Genomic DNA, 24,753 nt, shown 5'->3' on the forward strand with positions numbered 1-24,753 from the left:
GTCAGGGCTCTGTGAAAATCTTGATTTGAATCTCATCTATTTTTTTTTCACTTTTAGTAAATCAACAATAAAATCACAAATGCAGGTCCAAATTAGCATTCATTTTTCAACACACTAGAGATCATCACTGACACACTTCTGCTGCGTTAAGGTATTTTCATGGAGAGATATAGAATACAGACCCTCTCTCCTGTCACCCCTGTGTATATACATGGATCTTTGATTAGGAAGGTAGTAATTGCAATAAACTTTATTTGAATGCACATGCACTCAGAAAAAAATTGAAAAAATGGATGCACAACTTATTCATGTGAATCATGATTTTTTTTGTTACTATATGATAGAAAACACACAAAAGGAGACTGAGAACTGTTTAAGACTAATTACTGTTCTTCACCCACCAGTTTCAAGTTACTGTGTTCACCAAAATACCACAGACTTTCTCTTCTCACTGAATAAGTTCATGAATAAGTTTAATAAACCTGATCTTTTTTTTTTTTTTTAATTTAATTTTTTTTGGGGGGGGGACCACATGGCCAGTGGGATCTTAGTTCCCTGACCAGGGATCAAACCTGAGTCCCCTGCACTGAAAGTGCAGAGTCCCCACCACTGGACCACCAGAGAAGTCTGATTTTGTAAATGCCAGTTTTATCTGCTTTACATAATTTTAGGTTTGGGGACTACATACAGACTTCACAAGTGCTGCTGCTTTAAAAAAAAAGTTTGAAAACCACTGTTCTAAGCCCTAATTAAGCTCTGGTATTCTTGGCTCATGGGTCCTCTAGGGGCAGAAATGGTAATTAAGTCTTAGGTTTCCGACGCCTGCTAAGCTCCAGGTGCCTGCTATCGACGTGTTCCAAACCACCTGTCCAGTCCTGTCTCCTCTCCCCACATCCTGACAGCCCTCAAGAAACAATGTGCCAACCTTGGGGGTGCTAATGGCAAATAAAATTGGTAACGATTATGAGAGAGAAGTACCAGGTACTTCGAAGACATGATGTGTTATCTCAGGGCCATTTTTCGTTCATTTTCCCAAGTTTCTGCCCAATCTAACCTTTTTCAAACCTTGCCCAGTAATTTTAACTTTAAAACAAAATTGCACTCCTCTGATATTTTAGAGATGGCTGGCTCTCCACATCACACAAATGGCAAACTTCAAAAATACATCTTTGAAAAGATAAATGAAAAAGAAACTCCCCGTGACAAAAGCAGTGACTGAGAGCCAAAGGTACAGAAACGGAACTATCCATGTGAGCTAATTAATGACAGCAGTTTCAACTCTCATGAGGAATCACTGCACATGAACACCAACGGAGAGTTTGTTTAAAAAAAACAAAGTGCCAGGCAGTAAAAGATCGACCCCATCCTAGTCCCTCCACGCGGACTCGGAGTGCTCCTCCACAGGCAGCACTCGAGGGTAACACGTCTTCCGGCAGGAGCCTGTTCCAAGTCTATGGCTCAGCACCACGCCTGAGGTTTTCTTTACGTTTGTTCAGTCTTTACCTAACTCAGGTGGAATTACTTTTTGAAAGTTCACCGAGTGAAAAAATTCTCTATTATGGTAATAAACTGGTTAAAACAAATAGGAAACAAAAAATAAACTTCACAGATTCTCAACTGCCTGCGTTACAAATGTTTAAAGAAATCCTATCTATCCTTTAAAACCCATCTTTTGGGTGTTCCATGAACCTTCATTCTGGATACCCTCACTCAAATCAGATAAAATCTCACCTTCCTTCAAATTTTCTGGAATTTTGAACTTTTATTTTCCTCTCAAAGTAAAGAGCAGACATCAGAATCTCCTGCGAAATAGTAAACATGCAGGCAATGGCAGTGCTCCAAAAATGGAGTTTCTGACCCCATGGGTCTTCAATGGGGACATAGGAAGCTGTACATTTAAAGCACCATGGGCTAATCTGTAACTATTGATACATACAAAAGCTTACTGGAACCACTGCATGAGGTCAGGCACTGAGCAAGGTTCCAGGAATTCAGGAAATAAGGTCCAGTTCTGATCTAGTGAAGTTCGTACTATACACATAAAGCCCACTACAGTGCTGAAAACTCTTCCATTTTAGTGTTTATTCTAGCTCTCCATGTGTGATCACAATAGTGAATAAAATGATAAAAATACCTCCAGAAGCATTTAACTTTGGTGAAGGAAATAAATACATCTAAAACATACAGACAGAAATTTAAAAACATTAAGAGATACTGAAAACATTATAGAAGCACAGAGATAGAAGACAGTAATGATGACTAGTGAAACAGAAATGGCTTTGATGGGGGCAGCGGGGGAAAAAAAAAAAAAAGTCATTTGATCTAATCAATGAAAACTAGGAAAAATCTCAAGACTAAAGGGCCATCTAAGTAGAGGAAAGCACAGAGATGGAGGGAAAGCTGGCCAATTTCAAATACATATCCTCAACAGGATACACCAGAGGAGGTCCTCCACTTAGAAAACAAAGCTGCTGGTCATTTAGTAGTCATTTTCAATTCTTTCCATTCTAAAAATATTTAATAAGCATCTAGACACAGTTCCTTCCACAAGGCAGCTTATATCCCAGTGGGAATGAAGAGGATCATTCATTCTAATATAAAGAACACAAGTTCAAACTGTGGTAAGTTCTAAAAAGGAAACAGGAAAACACAATGAAATATAATGATGGGAAATTTCCTTTTCATTAGTCAAAGGTCCTTTTCTCTGTGACACTTCAAGTCACTCTGTAAGTGACACCTAAGAGAAGGGGAGGAACCCTACATGGAAAAAACAAAGTGAAACAACGTACACAAAGAACATGAGCCAAAAGAAGCTTGACATATGTGAGGAAGACCAGCATGGCTGGACCTGAGCACACAATGGACAGAGAGGAAAGGTGAGATATAAGACACAAATTATATACCACAGGAAGGGGCTTGGATTTTATTCCAATGACAATTAGTAAGCCATAAACTGATGACTTCTGCTTTTAACATGGAAAAAGAAATGCAGGGTAGATCAATCAGACAAAACAAGTATATAAAAGAAGCAATGAAAAAAAAAAAAAGAAGCAATGATGGATTGCTCTAAGATGGAGGCAACATATATTTGTGATATATAAATAATATGAAGGTTGAATTGACAGGATTACTAACGGACTATCTGTAAAGATGAAGGAAAATGAGCAAAGATGAGTCTTAAATTTCTTGCTCAAGCATCTTTCTAAGCATCACAGGAGGTTTACTCAACTTCATAAAAGCTCAGACAAGGAAAAAACCTTAACCCAGCAAATGAAATGCAGAAGAGGAATTAACAAATTCTGAAATGAACTGACATACCAAGGGAAGTTAGGACATATTCTTCTAAAGTAATTAGGAAATTTTCATATGGCTTAGCTAGCTTGGAGGGACTGAAGCTGGGAAAATGAATTACATAGTTTAGGATCCTTGCTATCTATAATTTTTTAATAACATAGAAACTATACATTCTTGTGCACACAGACAATAATAGCTCCATAATAATCATACCAAAACTCAAAAAAAAAAATGAAACCTTTTAAGACAACATGTGAACATTTTCTTTTAATTATAAACATATGGAATGGAAAGTTACTGGAGGAGGGCAGGGGACTCCTGTTTCACTTCACTGTAACAAGACCAGTGCTTCTCCACTGGCCCAAACCTTCTAAAGCACTGGTTCTTAACCAGAAATGGACATCAGAATTACCAGGAAGGCTTTCAATAAAACAGCTCTCTGCAGAACTCTTCCCTTTTGAAGGAAAAGGAAGGAAGGATCTGAGTGAGAAATTGGAATGGCAGGTTTAGAATGGGCCCTGGTGAGAAAGACATACATTTTAAGAGCACCCTGAGAAATGTTGGTACATATCCTTCATTAATCTTTAAAAGGTTAACACTGAACCAAGATAATTTGCAAATAATTTTAATTAATAGCTTTTTTAAGCACTAGTATTTCAAGCCATGAGATAAATCCGTTATGGTCAAAAATATTTCATGAATGTAATCAATAGTACATTGTCTTATTATACATTAGTCTTTAAAGTCAAAATTATGAAAGCAAAAAAGATTACACAATTATGTTTCTTACAACATTTCTTTTTTTAGGGGGTGGGTCATGTTCTCCACTGATTTTCATTTAAATATAGTATTACTTAAATGATAAAACTAAGTTTGAGTATCTGTTTAAAAGTTTCTCTGAACATTTCCCACATGAGGCACTAATGTTACTGCCTGCAAATATTAAGTGTACACAAAATTATTTCCAAGAGTTAAGTACCAGAAACAAAACCCCTCAATAAAACAGATATGTGCAGAACTGGAGGCAAAAGGAAGGAAGGATCTGAGTGAGAAACTGGAATGGCAGGTTTAGGATAGGTCCTGGTCAGAAACACATATATTTTAAAAGTATTCAGGGAAATGTTGGTACAGACCCTTCGCCACCCTTCAGTGTGTACCTTAAACCCTGTTAATACATTAGTGACTACAAGAAACTTGATTCTTGCTTTTAAAGCCCCCATCAAAAGAAAAAAATTGAACTAAAAATTACGAAGATATAACAAATAAAGTATTCTTTCTCATTCTTCTAAGAAGCATAAAGAATCAGCATTATTTTTAACTTTAGGAAAATATAAAGTAAAAAATGTTCACTGATTTACAGTAACATTTCAATTATTAAAAACTGTATTTGATTAAGACTACAAATATTCTCTATTACATTACATAACAAAAACAGCAAGTTTCAATATACTCCAAAATACTTTATTTTTTAAAAAAACACAAATACTCTTTAAAACAAAGCTATGTGGACCCAACCAATATAACTGCAACTCAGTTTCAATCTCTGAGTTCCCCTCAATATCTAGAGAATTTCAGCAACTGACAATGTAATCATACTTCACTTTAGTTGAATATCTATCTGTGATAAAAAGGTATTCAGACTATTCGGATATTAGAAACACTGTAAGCATTAATAAAACTATCAAGTGCCCTAAAGCTTCCTCACAAAGTTTACTTAATCTCATTGGCCAAATTTAAGAAATACTGTGAGTTCATGAATTTAACCTGAGTTTTATCAATCACATACTCTTACATAATATGTGATGGAGATTACAGTCTGCACAACTATTTTGCTTTCCATGTCTACACACAGTAATCTTTCATTTGGCTAACTTCAACCTTACCTTCATCAAGAGCCTCATTTGCGTATGCTTTCAATAATTAATTCAATAAATATTAGATTAAGTGTAAACTATAGTGCCTAAATTCTAAAAATACGAATAACTTATCCAGATTCCTGCCTTGAAAACAACTGAATCACAATTTTAAGAATTATACCCTCTGGCCTGCACACTGAGTAATTTACTTGGATCACTGAAATATTTGAAAAAACAGAAAAGTGACTTGCTTGTCTCCAAACTTGATAAAATCACCTTATAAAATTAGCAGATAATTTAATTCAGATAAATTAGCCTCTGCAATGGTGGCGAGCTTTTAAATCCAAATACTTAAATTACTTAAACAGAGTCAGAAGAAAATGGAAGGTTAGCGACAAAGTTAGCAACCAAACATAACTCTTCTGGATCAAGAGAATCGTTTTCCTTCTCAAGAGACAGAGACTGTTTATGACTAAATGGTATGCTTCATTCATAATGATAAATTATCTTGTACTGTTTATGAACAATAAACTTACTCCAAGATGACCATGTCTGATTATAAAAAATTATATTCACAAAAAATAAGATTAATATTAGCTAACAATGTAATTTTAACTTTAAATTTCTTTCCAATGAATAAAAACTAGTACCAAATTAAAAAGAAAAAGTCTGACTTCAAGACTGCTGCTATTAAATCAATAAACACTTATTTCTTTAACATTAATAAATTTAATTGATCTTTACATAAAAATCTTATACATATTAAAATAAAATATAACATGCAAATAGAAGATATGTGACTACTAGCTCTAGCTCTAAGGGGTTTAAAATTTTAAACAGCCACAGTACTTGTGCTATTCATTTTTCAGGTATTCTGAATAATTAATTTACATTAGTTGTGCCCATTAGCCTTACTAAGGTAGAAGAACTCCCTGTTGCCTGCTTTTACTTAAATGGTATTTGTGATCTTGGCTGAGTTTCAGGAACCCCTGTAATTCCTGTAACAATTAATTCAGCAGTTACTTATCTGATAACTTCAGTTACTCACAACACAGACTTGATCCAGAAAAGCAAAGTTAACCTCAGCTAAAGAATAACTTAAAGCCCCATGTACCTTATTCACAGGGAACAATTCAAGTCCTAGACTCAAAGTCTTTTTCTTATTTAAAGAAAGCAGGAAAAAAAAAAAAAAAAAGAAAGCAAGCAGAAGGTCAGGAGAAGAAAAGAGTTGTAAGAAGAAAGTGGATGGAAGGTAGCTCAGAGCATCAAGTAGAGCGGTGGTTCTCAAAGTGGAGTCCCCGGAAAAGTAATCAGCATCACCTGGAAACAACTCCTTGGCTCACTGAGACCACCCGATGGACTCAGCAGCTCTGGGGGCCGGACCAAGGGGGCGCTGGGTTTTAACGGGTACTCCAGGTGATTCTGATGTGACTCAAGAACCACTGTCCTAGAGAGAAGAATACTAACAGCCCAGCAGAGTCATCAGTAAAAAGCCAGTGAGAACATACTAACATGGCTCAAATAAACTTGTCTTAGTCTGTCCAGGCACTCTAACAGATTTGGAGAGCAAGAGAAATTACCTGCAAGGAGTCAGAAGCTAACTAGGCAGGAGGACAATGGAAAGGGTGAACAACCCAAGTACTATGTAACACTGCAGCAAACTGCTCTTCACACTCTAATACACCTGAAGGGTAGCGAATGTATTCAGGTTCAGTACAACCAGCTGAGGCACATCAACTTGACTATCAGTCACAAAAGAAAAGTTAGCTGTGTTTGAAGCAACAGAAACTACAAATTTTGGAAATCTTTCTTTGAAAAATTCCTGAGAATATGTTTTGACAGCAAGGGCCATAAAGCTTCTTATATTCAAAAATTCAAGTATGATAGAAAGCTCTATTTCCCATGATGCTAGATAAAGCCAATTACTGCAGCTGTTTTGGTGATTCCTCTAAAGTAGATATAAATGATGCAAATAAGATAATCCCCCAAAATGTATTTATATGAGATAACCAGAATCAACTTAAAATTTTGCTTCCAAAGAAGACTGGAGAAATGAGTCTTCTCCAGAGAAGAAGGTAGGCCAGCTACTTAAAAAAAAAAAAAATGAAAGTCTGGATGTTGGTGGACAGTCACAGTGGAGAAAGTTTTTGGACAATTTCCAGGCTTGTCTGTAATGACTTCGCACCCAGGCTTCTCCATGCTTTCCCACTTCCAGCTAACTGAAGACCAGACGCTTAGAAGCCACTTGACCTGGGTCCTTATCTACATGGAGGAGGGCACCCCACAAAACCTGAACCATCTGTCCCAGACTGTTACAAAATCAAAAAATACATTTTTGTCATGTGAAGTCATTACATTTTGGATCGCCATGTTTCAGCAATTTACCTACCCCATCACAACAGTAGGCAATAAGATTACGGCCCAGAGTAACTATGGCTGAGGGAGCATTCTCGTGACATTTATATTAATATCCTACTCATCTGTGCTGTGCTTAGTCACTGAATTGTGTCCAACCCTTTGGACTATAGCCCCCCAGACTCCTGTGTCCATGGGATTTTTCAGGGAAGAATACTTGGAGTGGGTTGCCATTTCCTTCTCTAGGGGATCTTTCTGACCCCGGGACTGAACCCCTGTTTTCTCTGTCTTTTGTACTGCAGGCAGATTCTTTACCCACTGAGCCATCGGGAACTGTTTTCTAAAAGGTACACCCCCAACAAGGGACTGTTAGTTACTAGTTATCATTTATAGAATTATCAGTCTAAAATCTGGACAACTACATCTCAAATATGGGAGATGTTTATGAAATCATAAGAAAATGCCTCATTTCAGACATATCCAAGTGTACAAGAGTCATGGATGAAAAATCCAGGAGTAAATATGACCACCATCAACACATACTCCATACCTGAGTTTCTGCTAGTATTCACAGTTAGATTTTACACGCCTGTGTACACTGGAGTTTAAAGGGATACACCACTGATTCCTCTCCTTTTACTTAGACCCTGCCCACGTGCCCTACTCTAGGGTAACTGCACATCTAAAAGGCAAAAAGAGTTAAGAAAAAAGATGACGTTACACGTGAATATGATCAGTCAGGCTGAGAAGAATCGGGGAAAATTCAATCAAAGCGGCTGCCACCATTCCACTCCTTCCTAAAGAACAGAGGACTGCTCCTATCTGTACACGTTACACACAGCGCAGTGCTTCTGTCCACACTCACACTCTCTCTTCACTGAGTGTCTATAGTGCACCATTAAGCCAAACGGTTAGACTTCCACAGGACTGGGGAAATAGAAAAAATGATCCCTGAAGCTCCCAACCTATTTGACTCAAAGGAAATCAAAAGACTGGCTTCCAACTCCCCACCTCCAGCTGAGAACCAGCAATGTTTCTGGGCAGCTACCAACACACGCTCTCTCCCCACCTCTCAGTTCATTTCGAACCTCTACAACACTTGATTCACCCCAGTCCCTAACCTTACACTACTAAAACAAACCCTCCCCTGGCACCTTGCTCCACTTGTGAGGACACGGGATTTTCTATTTGCACTACTACATCAAGGAAATCCACATACCTCTAAGAGTCCTTTGAAGTCTAGCACAAAAATCAAACACTTTTCTCCCTTTTGCTACCTCTCATCACTGTCTTCATTTCTGTCTCTTTTTAGTGTACCTATCTATCTCCCAGTGATCAACATGTCACAAAACAGTAACAGAATTTTAGATTAGAAAGACTTTAAATTATATAATATTATCTTCTTATAGAAAGGAAGATGCTAAAACACAGGGGTCAAACAATGTGCTGAAAGCTACACAGCTACTTTGGTATAAGAACTGGTACCATGTTCCAAAGACAATCAAGTCCCAGTACAATGAAAGCAGACACCCTTCCCCCACCCCACACACAAAATAAAAAAACAGCAGGAGATGCTGCTGCAGTTGTAGATCACTGAGCCTACAGCTGACGGGAAGCCCTATCCACTCCCATTCCAGCCTTACCTCCCAGAGTTAGGAACAAGTTAGTCAATACATAAGATGAAAACAGGAAGTCCACAATAAGAAACTCTCAAAGCTAATGGGGCACATGAACCAGGGATTCTCCAAGCAGTAGGGCAGTATCTACTGGCACCTATTTTCAGCCTTACCTGACAGGTCTCCAAGCCAGCTGCAGCAGCCACATCCCCCTCTGCGCCATTAATGTCTTGCCTCAGTTTCCTGAAACTCCCAACTGGGAAGGAAATAGAGCCAGCAGGCACTCCCCACCCAGTTATGGTTGTACAATTCTACTGTTAGTCATCTTCCCTGGGATATTACCATCTGTACCCACACACATGCATGCACAGGGCAGCCCCCATCCAGGATGGGCTCAACAGTACAGGGCAATGGACAGGCCTTTTCCACAAATCCTTAGGGACCCCTGACTTTTAACAGTAAAATTTTATTTTTTTAATGTAGAACGCAATCCCCAATTAGAAAACCTGGACAGGTTTGAGTGATTCTGCTGAATAGACCTGAAAAACAAAGTAGTTACAAAAAATGGAAACATGCGATTTAAAAATAATACAAATAATTTTTTTAAAATGTTTTAGCACCTCAAAACACACGGAGACTCTAGTTCTAATGAAGTTAAAAAAACGTTCAACAAACATACTCTGTTGCTCATGAGACTGTTCACCTACACTCTCTTGAACATGGGCAGGATTTAGGAGTTCTTCAAAGACGTTTATGGAATCATTAAAATTCACCGTAATTAAGAGATACTCACTGATTAAAAAATTTTTTTTTCTGAGATAAAAATGAAGCTTAGTTAAATAAGCATTTATTAGGAACCATCTTTACGCTGAAATTTGTGCCAGATAAGAAATGGCAGAATCTCTTAAGGAATTTGTAAAATGCTTTGAAATTCTAGATTGATATTTAAAACAGGATAGAAGAATATTTTAATGGTAAACTACCTCTAAAGCTATTAAGTATAAAAATAATTTTTAAAAAATCAATTCAGATGGATATATCAAAACAAACTCATGGTAGGATTACTTGACTGTCCCACAAAATTCATTTAATGAAAAATAATTACAAAGAAAATCTGTTTAGTTACATTATACAACGTTTTAGAATTACTTAGGTATTTTGTACAATTTTTACTGTCAATAGTTATATTACTTAGTAAAACATAATCTAACACAATAATAGATTTTATGCATTGTGTAATTTTAATGTAGGGCTTAAAATCCACAGTGAAATTTGAAATAATGAACTTAAGATATTTACCATCTGTAAAACCATAGCTTCAATCTATTAGCAACCTATTTTCCCAATGGTACATATCCTCCCCCTAGGTAGATATAAGACAGTAACACAGGTAGGTAGACATATCTGCAGATTTAACTTTACTCACACTATGTTACAGCATTATGACTTGTAAGAGGTTCATGACTTTTGACCCACACAATTTATTAATTTTAACAGGGTTTCCCCGGTTTCTCTCTTGTTGAGCCACATGAACAGATCAGTGTATGGATACACACATACAACTAGTCTAAAAAAATGACAGAAAGGGCTATAGTGTAGGAAAGATTTTAAGTTATTCCACTCAACAAAAGGGAAAGACCCAGGACTAGTGGATAAAAGATAGATAAGACAGAGTTTAGCTCAGCAAAAGATCTAATTCTCTTTGTTAATCAAACTATTAAAATGTATACTGGGCTGCCTTGGTTAGCTAAATAATTCCTTATTATTCTAAGTGAAAAAGCAGAAGCTAGACTATAATTTCTTATGAATGTCACCTCTAAACTGGCACAAGGCTGAAACATGTAAACCCCAGAAGTTCCACCTAAAGCAATGATTAAAGTCATATAATGGCATAAGTCAACTATTAATACAATGTAACTGAAATGAATTAAGACTCCATTTACTATGATATGAAACATTATAAAGCTAATGAATCACAGAACTTTATTTTAGCATAGAACTTTAAAACTAAAAAATGGAAAAAAGATCACCTTTTGACATTATAATTGTATATTATATATGTTAAAAGTTTAACATTTTAGTATTTTTGAACAAGAATGATGGATATTTATTTCCCCTTGTCTTTTCCATTCCTCTTTTCCCCATACCTTGCTTAAACCAACTAATAAGGAATATTAGCCAATTTTATCTATCAACTTGGCACTCTTTGGGATATATAAGACACGATTAAGTATTTTTTTTTTTAATGATTAAGTATTTCAAAACACTGGATCTAAAAATATACTTAAATTTTTTCTAAAATAATACAATTGAATTTCAATAAAGGAATACAATTATTTAATAATGATAGCTCTAGTATAAAAATTAAATGCTTCTCCTAAAATCAATCATCCACGATTCACCATAATTTACACATTCACAGTTCAAAAACCTATACCATTCTCATATTGAAGGGATGAATATTTAAAAATGCTAAAAAGTCACTTACAGCTCTCTCATTTCTAAATCAATAATGGCATTTTCAAACTCAAGAATTTCCTCTACCTCTCCCAAGTGTCCACACACAATTAAGCAGAACAAGAGATGCTCAACTGTGCACTAAACCACCCCATGATACATTACAGAAGACTACCCAGAAATATATATACATTCTTATTGATACCTCTCTTAAAATCACCTTCAAACAAACTGTGACCAAGACTGAGGTAACTAAGTTTAAAGTCTCCTACCAACTCAAAATACTCAAAAGGAAAACTTCTGACAGAAAATCATTCAGCAATTTAGTTCACATAATAATTTTTTCATGGCACAAAAAATTAAAGTATAAACTGTCTTCAGTATAGTCATATTTTCATTTCTAAAGGCTATTCTAAAAATGGACTGCCTAAAGCTAGTGCTCAGTGGCTCAGACCTGTCCGACTCTTTGTGACCCTACAGACCACAGCCTGCCAGGCTCCTCTGTCATGGGATTTTCCAGGCAAGAATACTGGAGCAGGTTGCCATTTCCTCCTCCAGGGGATCTTCCCGACCCAGGAATGGAACCGGTGTCTCCTGCATCTCCTGCACTGCAGGCAGATTCTTTACCGCTGAGCCATCAGGGAAGCCTAAAGTTAAACCTATTAGAAAAATTTATCTTTATAGATTACTTTAAAAGTATTCTTACTATATCATACTTGTGAAATAAAATATTGCCAAGGGTGTGTTAAACCAGTGATTCTTAACTTTGGAAGGCTGTGAACCTCTAGGAGGACAATAAAAGCTGTGAACAGAGAAAATTGCATATTTACAAATAAAAAATATGTATATAATTGTTGTTCAGTCACTAAGTTGTGTCTGACTCTTTGAAGCATACCAAGCTTTCCTGTCCTTCACTATCTCCTGGAATTTGCTGATACTCATGTCCATTGTGTCAATGATGCCATCCAACCATCTCATCCCCTGTCAACCCCCTCTCATCTTGCCCTCAACCTCTCCCAGCATCAGGGTCTTTTCCAATGAGTCGGCTTTTCGCATCAAGTGGCCAAAGTATTGGAGCTTCAGTGCCAATATCACTGAAGAAGTTCTTGAAGACAGTAAGTCAAGTGCCATATCCCAAATATTCTTATAACTACCTTTGTAGAAGATACTTAGAAATATAGCTACTGTTCTCAGGTTATATGTGCAGAAAACAACTAAACCTATAGCTCCTTCATTTCTTAAAATGTACATACAAGTTAATGGAAATTTAACATGTGCTGCATATTTTGAACACTTTTAAATACATTTTAAACTTAATTCAATTTTAATTTAAACTTATTTTAAATTTTAAATTAAAATTAATTTATTGTAAATTAACTTAAACCTATTTTAATTTAAATAACTTTTGTATAAAGTTTTACTTCTTGCATTAAAACTTTTTTAAAAATATGTTTTTAAAGTGATCAAAACAAGCTTTAAAAGAACTCAATTTGCTCTTAGGCTCGGATCTAGGTTGAGTTAACATGGCGAAACGCACCAAGAAGGTCAGAATCGTGGGCAAATACGGGACCCGTTATGGTGCCTCCCTCAGGAAAATGGTGAAGAAAATTGAAATCAGCCAGCACGCCAAGTATACCTGCTCTTTCTGTGGCAAAACCAAGATGAAGAGAAGAGCTGTGGGCATTTGGCACTGTGGTTCCTGCATGAAAACAGTAGCTGGTGGTGCCTGGACCTACAACACCACTTCTGCTGTCACAGTAAAGTCTGCCATCAGAAGACTGAAGGAATTGAAGGACCAGTAGAAGCACCACCATTTGACAATGTTGCTAGCCTATAATAAATGGGTTAATTTATGTAACAAAAAAAAATAAATAAATAAAATAAAAGAACTCAATTCACTCAGGATCTATTTTTACTTTGTTCCAGGCATTATGTTTTTTGTTCCTTACAATCTGAGGAAATACAAAATCTTAACATCTACTCAACTTTGCTCAAATATTTTTACATTTTTTGGTCAAAAAATGTATTTAAATATGTATTTTTTTCATACATAATGAAAATGATATTACTCTAGCTTATGTCTGAGTGCCAAAATATTTAAAGTTTCATATTTTTTAGTAAAACAGTAATTTGACATACTTTCAAGGATAATTTCTGGAATAGAAATTGAAGAAAAGAGAAAATGAAACTTTATAACCGAAAATTATCACTAAGTTACACCTACAGAAGACGAGGAGGATTAAGGTCAATTAAATCACCACTAACTCTGGGTGTTCACTGGAAGGACTTATGCTGAAGCTGAAACTCCAGTACTTTGGCCACCTCATGCGAAGAGTTGATTCACTGGAAAAGACCCTGATGCTGGGACGGATTGGGGGCAGGAGGAGAAGGGGATGACAAGAGGATGAGATGGCTGGATGGCATCACCGACTCGATGGGCATGAGTTTCAGTTAACTCCGGGAGTTGGTGATGGACAGGGAGGCCTGGCGTGCTGCGATTCATGGGGTCGCAAAGAGTTGGACACGGCTGAGCGACTGAACTGAACTGAATACAGGTATATGAACTCCTACGACCTTTCTTATTGTACAACCTAAAAGTGAAAATTCCAAGAACCTTTCTTAGATCTTGAAAAAAAAATAGTATTTATGGGTAAGAAGTAATGGAAAACACTGAAGGGATAAAATGTTTTGCTGAAAGCACACATATTTTTTTCCTTTGTTCATCTTCATAGTGTTACGCCATTAACTAAAAAGAGAAAATATAAAGAAATAATAAATGTAAAACCATCATCACTCTAGTAGTTTGGAGAATATTTTCATCTAGTTGACTGTCATTTGAATAAAGGACAATTTTTATATAGTCAGTATAAAGAATTCAGAAATACCTTTAATAAAATATACTGACCTATTCCCAATGGTTTCAGACAGTAATTATCAATCCTTTCATTAAAAGAAGTAGAATGACTATTTTAACATTAGAGCTATGCAGAAGAGTTTTAAACTCATTTCATCCTAAACTGTGAAACCCAACTGGGACCAACGAAACACCTACCTACCTATACACAAATTAATACCAACTGGAAAGCTTAAACAAATATCACAGCACTGTAATTAAATGTTTTCAATATCTAAAATTCCCTTTGACATTTTAAATTCATCCAATACTTTAAAAGCCTAACTTTTAGTTTAAATTAGCCTGATCAAAGATGTGAACAAAATGTTTACTTATTAAACAAGGAAAGAGGTGCTGTTAGGTCAAAAAAACTGGTACTTAATTAAGAAAGCCAAAGTTTTCTGACTGGCATATGGATTCCATTACCGTGGGTGTTTTGTAAACACTGCTCAGATGTCTGGAGAATCTCTAAGAAACTTCAGCTGTACAGCTGACATGCAGCCTATGCTCATGTAAACAATGCAAACACACCTCAATGGGAGAAAAATCACAGTAGCATATTACTTACAAGTAAAACTTTAAGGCTACCAGGGATATTCAATTCTGACACTGCTCTCTAGGGAGAAAGGGAAAACATTTACAATTTTACCTAAATCTGAAAAGAGCCAAAGTAGAAGAAAAGGTAAAAAGGCACAAGCAAGGAGGAAGGACTTGCAAGGTGTATCTCAAAGCCCTGCACACAAAACTACCTTGAAAGTCTCACCAGAGAGGGATGCAATTCTTAGCTTACATTTAGTTAATAAAATGATAAAATGCTCACTGGGGGGAAAAAAATGAGTAGGAAATGAGTGGGAAGGGCAGGAGGGAGAAATGGAGAGAGGGAGAGGTGAGGGGAAGGAGGTGTTAACAAAATCCTTGGCAACACAAGGTTACTAAGCCTCTGAATACACTTGATGCTTAACACACTAAACCTGTTCCATAAAGTTATCATTGTTTTCTTTCACTCTTATTCCAAAAAATGGTCCTTGATTTTAGTATCAGTATCAAAGCCAATTATTTAGCACCACGACTGATTAGATTAAGACCTGGAGACAGGACTAGTTCCAAGCTAATCCAGATGGATCTTTTGGCTTCATTTAGCCTGTAGTATTTCACTTTGTTCCTGGTTTTGCTTTTTAACATTCAAGACTAAGTCATTAATGGATGATTATCCATTAAAGGTTCTAGAAACATCTGGGTGGGCAGCTCAACCACTGAGCAGATTTAAGATAACCCACTCAGCACTTACTATGAATTCAATATAATTCTCATACCTTACTTTTCTAATAAAGGTTCACAACAATAGGAATGGGTAACACTAATCATCTAAGAAAATTTCCATATTTTTATAGGAATGTTTATGCTAGAAAGCAGAATGCAAAACCTGCATTAATTTTTAGATAAAAGAGAGGATCTTCTAAGAAAATAGGGCTACTCTGAACTATGCCTCAAGACCCCTGATGTACAAGTGTACTTCTTCAAATTCCTCCACTGCCATCTTGGGTAAACTTGGAAGAAAAGTGTTGAGATGACCCCTAACTCTTCACACTGCTTTCCTGCCACTGTTTATAATACTTTACTACTACTACAGATTTATAATCAAACACCCAAAAGGCAATACATCTAAACTTTAATTTAGAATGATATAAATTATTCTTTTAGAAATTTATTTCAAAAGGAGGACCTTGAAGCACACCAATATTTAAGTTCTGATGCTCTTACTGAAGTTTCTGAGTGAAATAGCATTAACATGCTAATAAAAAATAAGGAAATATTATGATCTGGATATTTTTTCCTCAATAACCATTTTCTCCTTTAAATTTACTTTTGTGCTTTTACACAAAAAGTTATATTTAACTTTTATTCATTAAATTTAAATTCTGCTTTAAAAATTTTAACTACACACTTGGTCTATGGTGCCAAAACCTAGAACATAAAACTCATAATGTGTTCAGATATGAATCGCTGAAGAATACAATTTCAGGGCTGGTAAACTAACAGCAAATGGTGCTCAGAGATTTGCTACCTGGAACTCACTGAAAACAGTTACTCAACTTACCTGGTGCTAATCCAGCAGCAGCAGGAGTCCCCAGGGATGGGTGAGAGAACACTTGAGAGAAGGCAGACGCATGTGACTGGGACGTGTTACTCAGCCTGGAGGTTGATCCTCCTTTGGGAATAAACTCACTTGCAGTAGGATTTGGTGTCTATTTGAAAATCAAATATAGTAAGTTAACACATTTTAAGCCCCCAAAAGACACTGAATTTACTAGGCATTATTCCACAGTGCTCTATTTACCAAGTAAAATATTTTACTGAAAGGATTTACAGTGCTTTTTAGTTTCCACATTTTGGAGTGGGATAATTAAATTTCTTAAAGAAAAAATTTCTTGAAGAAAAATTTTCCATCAAACTTGAAGGTTTTAATCATTTCACTTGGGGAATTTAACTTTGAAACAAGAAAATCTGCCTGTATTGTCAAATATACATTATTACCCAACCATCCTAATACTATATTTTAGAGAACTGGGAAGTTACAACTACCTCAAAACTGAGCAAAAAGTTTCAAATTTATTATCTTTAAACCACTTCTACCAGGATAAAGGTCAAAACTGCCTTTATTCCAAAATTAATCACTTTCTCCTTTATAAGCACTTAAGACATCTCCCCAATAATATGGTGCCACTATTTAAATAACAGTAAAGATGAGAAAAACACTTAAATATAAGGCAAACATGAGAGGAATCAAGATATAAGAAAAATATAATAGAGGCCCCAATGTATGCAAGGTATGGCATGAAACTTCTGCTATATTAAAAATATTTTACAATGAGATTGCATGAGATAACTTTCCTCCTAGTTGTACGAAGGCACATTTTATCTAGTTAAGTGGTGTGGTGCCTGTGGCATTAAGAACTACTAGCACACTATGAAACTGTAACTCAAATCCATAAATGGTCTATATTTCGTCCATCTGAAACAAATCAATGTCCTAAATATTTTTCAGAAATAGTGATCCACATATTTAAGTATAATGAAGATTCAATGACCACTGACATATTGATATTTGAATTCAACTTCCAAAAGGGTTAACCAAAGAGATAATTTAGTATGTTCATACTTCAGCCCACATTTTCAGTGTGTGTGTGTGTATATATATATATATATATACACACGTACACACACATATACACATATATATAAATACATACACACACATATATATACACAAACTAAATTTAAAACACACTGAACCACAATGCAAAAAAATACTTAAAAGTATTTCATAACTGATCATTAGAATGGAAAAACGCATTTCCATAGAAGGCATAAAATAAAAAGATGGACTAATTACTGTACAATCCAAGGACAACTTGCTTATTTGAAATGAATGACATTTAAAATTGACAAGTTAGAGTTCAAAATACCAAATTTGGAAAACAGCAAGTCTACAGGCTAACCTCACTGTAAACTCTAAAGCAAATGATATTTTACTAGTTATGTTCCAGCAAAAATTAAATACAAGGTGACAAAATACAGAAAAAAATGCTAATTTTTGATTAAAATATACTAGATATACAGAGAAGTTCTTTTACTGCCATATCTAAAATGTGAAATTCTGAAGAAAAAAAAAGAATCTGAACTGAATCAAAATATATTTTCCAAAGAAAAAAAAAGTCCTCTCCTGTCAGTTATGTCTATTTTAAAATTTCCCAAATGCTCAAGTTTTCAAAAACACTGGCATCTTCTTTAAAAGTGTGGCCAATGAGCCCATGCATTTTATTAATGTAGTAATCCCTAGATATAAATGGTTATCAACAGGATCACTTCAGAGCTAAACCAGTGTGCACCAGTGAGTGCTAAAACTATTTTAGAAGAAGAAAGTCAAAATAAAATCAATCAGGTAACTTGCTAACAAAAGCTCAAAACGCCTAGGAGAGATGGGGACTTCAGGATTGTAAGAGTACTAAGAAACAGTAAATTTAGGCAAAGAAATTTAAAGCTAACCTAATCCTGACACAGAAACTATCTAGTTTCCATTTCATCTATAACTTACATTTGCCATGAACAGGAGACTAATTACAAAGCTGAGTTTCTCTAAATCAAATCTATTTTAAATTCATCTCAAAGACTATTTTTAAGGGATCCTATAAAGGAGAAAAAGGAGGGGCGTCTGTTTTACTTTCTCCAAATAAATCATATATAAAATGTCACTATAACAAATTATAGAGGGCCTTCAAATGTATTATGATAGAGATTATTAAAATTAACTATGAAAAAAAAAATAAAATTAACTATGAAAATTTATACTAAACTGCAAATTTCAGGGATTCAACAACCAAAGATCCAAAAAACTCACCAGGAGTGAATTTTACTTAAAAAGTAAAAAGAAGGGCCTAAAGACCTCCCTCCTTTTTTTCCCTGATTTAAGATGGCGAGGCATTTCTTTCTCTTGAGTAGGTGGTTTTCGAGTTTGTTTTATTTCAGATGAGTTTATTTGAGATGTGAGAAAAGGTTAAAGGATTTAAATGGCAGAAAAAAGAATTACACAGTAGGTATAACACACACACACAAACAAAATCTAGGGATAAGATAGCAGAGCTACTATTATTAACAGATAATACAAATTCCTCTAACCAGATTAGAGAACTATCAAAAATACTTAATGAGAAATTACTGTGGAAAGGAGAATACTTTTTCATGGCAAAATTAGTTAAAATAGTAAGTGCAATAAAAAGATGCATTCTTAAAACCACTTTAATGTAACTGGTTTATAACAGAAGTTAAGTTTTATAAAATAACAAAATAGCATAGGCACACACCTTTAACATATTAAAAAGAATACTTTTTTAGAGATAAGGCAAAACTGGTAAATAAAACTAGTGTCCTGTTAAAATGTAATCTCTGTTAACCAGAAAATAAGCAATTTATTTCAGCTTTAGGAAGTGAAGGTTATATGTAAAAGAAGACTCAAGAACTTGGGTTATACAAGTTTGTCTAACTTCAACAACAGTAAAGAGAATGGAATAAATGAGAAGAATAATAGTGGGGGAAAAAAAAAAATCAAGGTTTTATTACTCCTGCCCTATGATTTAGACAAGCCTATCATAACTCTCCAAACATGCTTCTATTATATTAAACTTGTGGGTTTTCTAACATACATATATTTCTATTCATAATTTATAATTTCTATTCATATTTTAAATCCTAATTTTCATTCACATCTTAAACAGCTCTAAGTGTACATTTGAGGGGGGGGGGGGGAATCAATGTTTACATAAGTCAAATACCAAACATTCATGCTGTGAGAATTTATCAATAGTTTTGGGTTCTCACACACTTAAATTTACACTGCAACTTTCACCCAAAATAACCAAGTGCATTTAGTGAGTTCTTCAAACTGGGACCACCCCCAACATCTGGATATGACCCCTGCCTATACTCTCCAGAGAGAAGTATACGAAAGTCCTGACCTTTAGCTTGAAAAGCACTGTTGTAGTTATTAGCATTATATTTTAACTGAAATAATAACTAATGCTTCAATTCACAGATCCCAACCAAAATGATAGAATATGTCCTATTTTACAAATGACGGATAAAGTTTTGTTTTTTAACAAATGAAGCAATTTTTTTTTTTTTTTTTAAATTTGGCTGTGCCAGGTCCTAGTTGTGGCATGTGAACTCTGGGCTGCAGCATGCAAACCCTTGGTTGCAGCATGCAAACCCTAGGTTGCAGCATGTAGGATCTAGTTCCTTGACTAGGGATTAACTCAGGCCCCCTGCATTGGGAGTTCATAATCTTAACCACTGGACCACCAGGGAAGTCCCACAAATGAAGTAATTTTTTGATGACGTTTCTAGTTTATAACTTTATGCTTTCCTACTATCATAGTATCTCATGGAAACTGTTCCTTTTAAAGTATAATTCAGTATTTAATAGTCTGTTGAACTCCACTACAAACAAGAGTACTTATTAAGAACACAATAAATTAGTCCCATGAATTAAGAGACTAATTTAATAAACAGTACAACAATAAAAATTTCAGCCATTAATTTATTAGAATGACAGGAAGAGGTTTATACTTAATAAAAACACAACACAAAATATTATGTAATATTTCATTGCAAACCTTCCAAAAGATCTGTTGAAAAAAGAGTTATCTTAAGGTGATGTAATGAATGATTGAGAAATTACCACTATTTCTGAATGCTGGTCAGGCTTTTTAAAAACATACAATAAACTCAAAACCATAAAGAGCCTTCCACAGTGCTGCTCCTTGTAATGAGCTCCATTTGCTTTATCACTTAATGGCTTCATAAGCTGCTCTCAGTAATCTTTCTACTCTCTGAATGAAATATAAATGAACTGGTAAAAGTTTCTTAACAGCTTTATTTAGATATAATCAACATAGAATAAATCACACTTATTTTAGGGTAAACTCTGTTAACTCTTGACACAGGTGGACCACCATGAAACCATTACCCAAATCAAGGAGGACTACATCCATCATGCCCCAAAGTTCCCATAAGTCTGTATGAAACCCATCCCTCCTGTTCATCTCTGCTCCGCTGCTCTGGACTCCAGGCAACCTCTGATAAGCTTTTTGTCATGACAGACTAGTCTGTATGTTCTAGAATTTAGTATGAATGAATCTTACATATGTACATATGTACTTGGTTTTTTACTAGCTTCTTTCACTTCGCATCATTAAGATTCATCCTTTTAATGCTTTCTTTGCATTTAATTTGTTCTTCTCTTTCTAGTTTCTTAAGTGGAGATCACTCTTTTGAGAACCTTTCCAACACAGGCATTTAGTGCTATAAATTTCCCTCCCATTATTGCTTCAGTGACATTTCACACCAGTTGGCATGTTTTTATTTTCATTCAGTTCAAAACACTTTAAAACTTCCCTTCCTGATTCTTCTTTGACACATGTCAAAGAAGTGTGTTATTCAGTCTCTGTATACTTGAAGAGTCTCCAAAGATCTGTTGGTGGTGGTGGTGGTTTAGTCATTAAGTCATGTCCGACTCTTGGGACCCCATGGACTGTAGCCCGCCAGGCTCCTCTCTCCATGAGATTCTCCAGGCAAGAATACTGGAGTGGGCGGCCATTTCCTTCTCCAGGGGATCTTCCCAACCCAGGAAATGAACCCAGGTCTCCTGCATTGCAGGTAGATTCTTTCCCAACTGCGCTATAAGGCAAGCCCCCAAAGATCTGTAACTGGCTTCTAATTTTATTCCATTGTGGTCAGAGAACACATTAGCGTGACCTGAACCCTTTTTTACTGAGATTTGTTCCAACTGGTTGTTCTATCTTGGTCAATATTCTATGGTCACTTGAAAAGAATATTCATTAGGCTGTTGCTGGACAGAGTGTCCTACAAATAAATTGATAGAGTTGTTCAAGTCTCCCATCTTCTTACTGATTTTCTTCCTCTTCCATTATTGACAGAGAACTGAAGTCTCCACCATCATCTATTACAGATTTGACACTACACATATGCAACCTACCACTGCCTATCTTAGTCCGCTAGGGCCATAACAGAAGAGCACACACTGAGTGGCCTGAACACTGGAAACTTATCTTCTCACAGTTTTAGAAAATGAGAGTCCAAGATGAAGGAGACAAGAGAGTCGGTTTCTCCTGAGGCCATTCTCCGTGGCTTTCAGAAAGCCATCCTTTCACGGTGTCCTCACTGCAACAAGTGTTTTCTCTGTCTGTGTGAAAGCCTGGTATTTCTGCATCTACTTATAAGGACACCAATCATACTAGATTGGGACCCATCCCTACAACCGCATTTAACCTTTCTTAAATCTTTAAAAACCCATTTCCAAATACAGTCACATTAAGAGAACTTAAAAAAAAAAAAAAAAGAGTGAGGGCTTAAACATGAGAATTTGGGGAAGACATGATTCGGTAGATAACACCAACTACCTAATACTTTTGAGTTTTAAAGTACTTCAGATATAGTGTAACATGGTCACAATATTAAACTTCCATTTCTCCCCTCCCAGACTCTGCTATAATCATCATATGTTTTACTTCTACATGTGCTATAAACCCTACAGTACACTACTACCATTTTTGCTTTAAATGGTCAATTATCTTTCAAAGAGACTTACAGAATAAGGGGGAAGTTCCTTACGTTTACTTATTTAGCTACTATTTCCAGTTTTCTTCATTTCTTTGTACAGATCCAGACCACACAAAGTATTTTCTTCCTTCGGTCTGAAGTACTGGGTTGGAGAATAAAGTCATTGGAGATTTTCCATAAAAGGAAAAACTGAATGAACTTTTTGGCCAACCCAATACTCTAAGGTCTACTAAAGTACACATCTACTGCTGGTGAATCTTTTCGACTCTTACATGTTTAAAAAGGTACTTACTTTGCTTTTTAAGAAATTGGAATTTTGAAGTAATTCCATCTTTCCCCAAAGACGACATCCTACATAACCAGAGTATATTTTCAAAATCATAAAATTAACAATGTATAACTGTGTAAAGTGTAAGTAAACTGCACATTTTTATTTAAAATTTCACATGTCTTTAAATGCACTCATGGGATTGCATTCTCATATTTTTCCCAGGAATAGAATTCTAAGTTGACATTTTTTTCTCTTCCTGTATTTTAACTGCTCCACTGTCTTGTGGCTCACATTGTTTCCAACAGGAAATATGCTGTTATTTATATCTTTTTCCTCAAAAATGAATATCTTTTCCCCGCTGGCTGCTTATTTGGTGTGCCTTAGTGCAGAGTGCCGTTTCCCCTGTCCCCCATCTTTGTTTTGTGCCTGTGTTCACTGAGCTTATGGATCTGTAGGCTTACCATTTTCATCCAGTTTTGAAAATATCTGCCCACTATTCCTTTTTTTTTTTGGCCCACTATTTCTCAAAGTTATCTTTTCTGTGTGCCCTCTCCTGCTTCAGGGAGTAAAAAAAGTGTGCCAGGCTGCTTCATATTCCCCCATGGCTCACTTTTTCCTCTGTTTATTGGACAGTTTCTAGCACTATGTCTTTCAGTTCACTAATCTTTTCTTATACAACGTTAAATCTGTCATTAATTACATCAAATATACTTTTCATTTCATATAGTTTTAAACTTTAGAAGTATGATTTGAATTTTTTAAAATGTTTTTTGTGTCTGTACTAACATGTTTAATCTTTTCCCCAGTTTCCTGAACACATGGAATATAGTTATAAAATTCTTTCATGTACTTATAAACTATTTATGTATTATGATTTTGACTTCTCAAATTTTGTTGTGCTTTCTAGTAAACAGATAAATTATTTCACAACCATCCTTTTGATAATGCAGGTATCTCTGAAGCATCAGGTCATGGGGTCTATTCTACATCCTAAATATTTCTCAAATTCAACTACATCCACCCATGCCACTGTCAGTACCCTAGTCTAGGCCACCATCATTCCAATGTACCAACTTGACTCCAGTCTTGCTCAATTCCAATTCATTTTCTACTTTCAGCCAGGATAAAAGTAGTATAGAAAAGCAGAAAAAGAAAAGCAGAAGATGGGGAAAATGAAGGAAAAATGGGAAGAAAGAAAGAGAAGGAAAGTTTTATTAATGACTTAACGGCTGAAATCCAATCAGGCTGATCAGGTAAAGATTCCACAATCTTTGACTGAATTAAATCATTAAAAGAGAAACTGAGATAAAATATTGATATTAATCTCAGCCATATCTACTTTTCTCAAGAACCTATGAAACTCCAGGAGACAGTGAAGGACAGGGAAGCCTGGCATACTGCAGTCCGTGGGGTCAGAAAGAGCTGAACACAACTTGGCAACTGAATATCATCATCATGATTCCAATCGCCCATCTTTACTATTCTTCCCTCCTTAGAGTGACAAAAGGGCCCAGGTGGAACTAATTCAAAAGATTAATGTCTAAGGTAGAAGGGAGTGTATGTGTGTGTTGCAGGGCACAGAACAATGACTTAGGTGGAAAAGCAGATGAGGGGATACTGATAATGAGAGCAAAAGGCAGAAATAGGCAAGAATTTTGCCTTGATAAAATTATCTAAAAGGTATAAAAAGATGAGACCTATAGACATAAAGAGTAGCACTATTCAGAGCTATTTTTACCTGTCTTCAGTGTTCATAAATAACACAGGAGAAAGAGGAACAGGGTGAGACAGAAAGGAGAAGTCAAATGGCTAACCAGAACCTCCACGTTCACATTTCTACAAGTTTTTTCTTTCTTTCTTTCTTTTTTTTGTCTA

At 35.6% G+C, this 24,753-nt stretch overlaps 2 protein-coding genes across 10 annotated transcripts in view; one reads left to right on the forward strand and one right to left on the reverse strand.

Annotated features, from left to right (window-relative positions):
- PAN3 (poly(A) specific ribonuclease subunit PAN3) overlaps nt 1-24,753 on the reverse strand; it is a 119,995-nt gene that overhangs the window by 43,262 nt on the left and 51,980 nt on the right. For all 9 annotated transcript variants that reach the window (XR_009691418.1, XR_009691419.1, XR_009691417.1 and 6 more), the window contains one exon: nt 16,570-16,717. Coding sequence is in view for 6 of the 9 variants with exons in the window: in XM_061133728.1 (XP_060989711.1) it covers nt 16,570-16,717 (148 nt within the window). In the remaining 3 variants the exon portion in view is untranslated. The remainder of the gene's footprint in view (nt 1-16,569; nt 16,718-24,753) is intronic.
- Nucleotides 13,087-13,407, forward strand: LOC133049611 (large ribosomal subunit protein eL43-like). Its single transcript, XM_061133734.1, has one exon. It carries the CDS (start codon nt 13,102-13,104, stop codon nt 13,378-13,380), a length of 279 nt encoding a protein of 92 aa, XP_060989717.1. The 5' UTR covers nt 13,087-13,101; the 3' UTR covers nt 13,381-13,407.

This window comes from Dama dama, chromosome 30, assembly GCF_033118175.1.
Source record: "Dama dama isolate Ldn47 chromosome 30, ASM3311817v1, whole genome shotgun sequence".
NCBI lineage: Eukaryota > Metazoa > Chordata > Mammalia > Artiodactyla > Cervidae > Dama > Dama dama.

Excerpts from the sequence above, each read along its gene's own strand:
- LOC133049611 (XM_061133734.1), top strand. The coding sequence starts at position 13,102 with ATGGCGAAACGCACCAAGAAGGTCAGAATCGTGGGCAAATACGGGACC.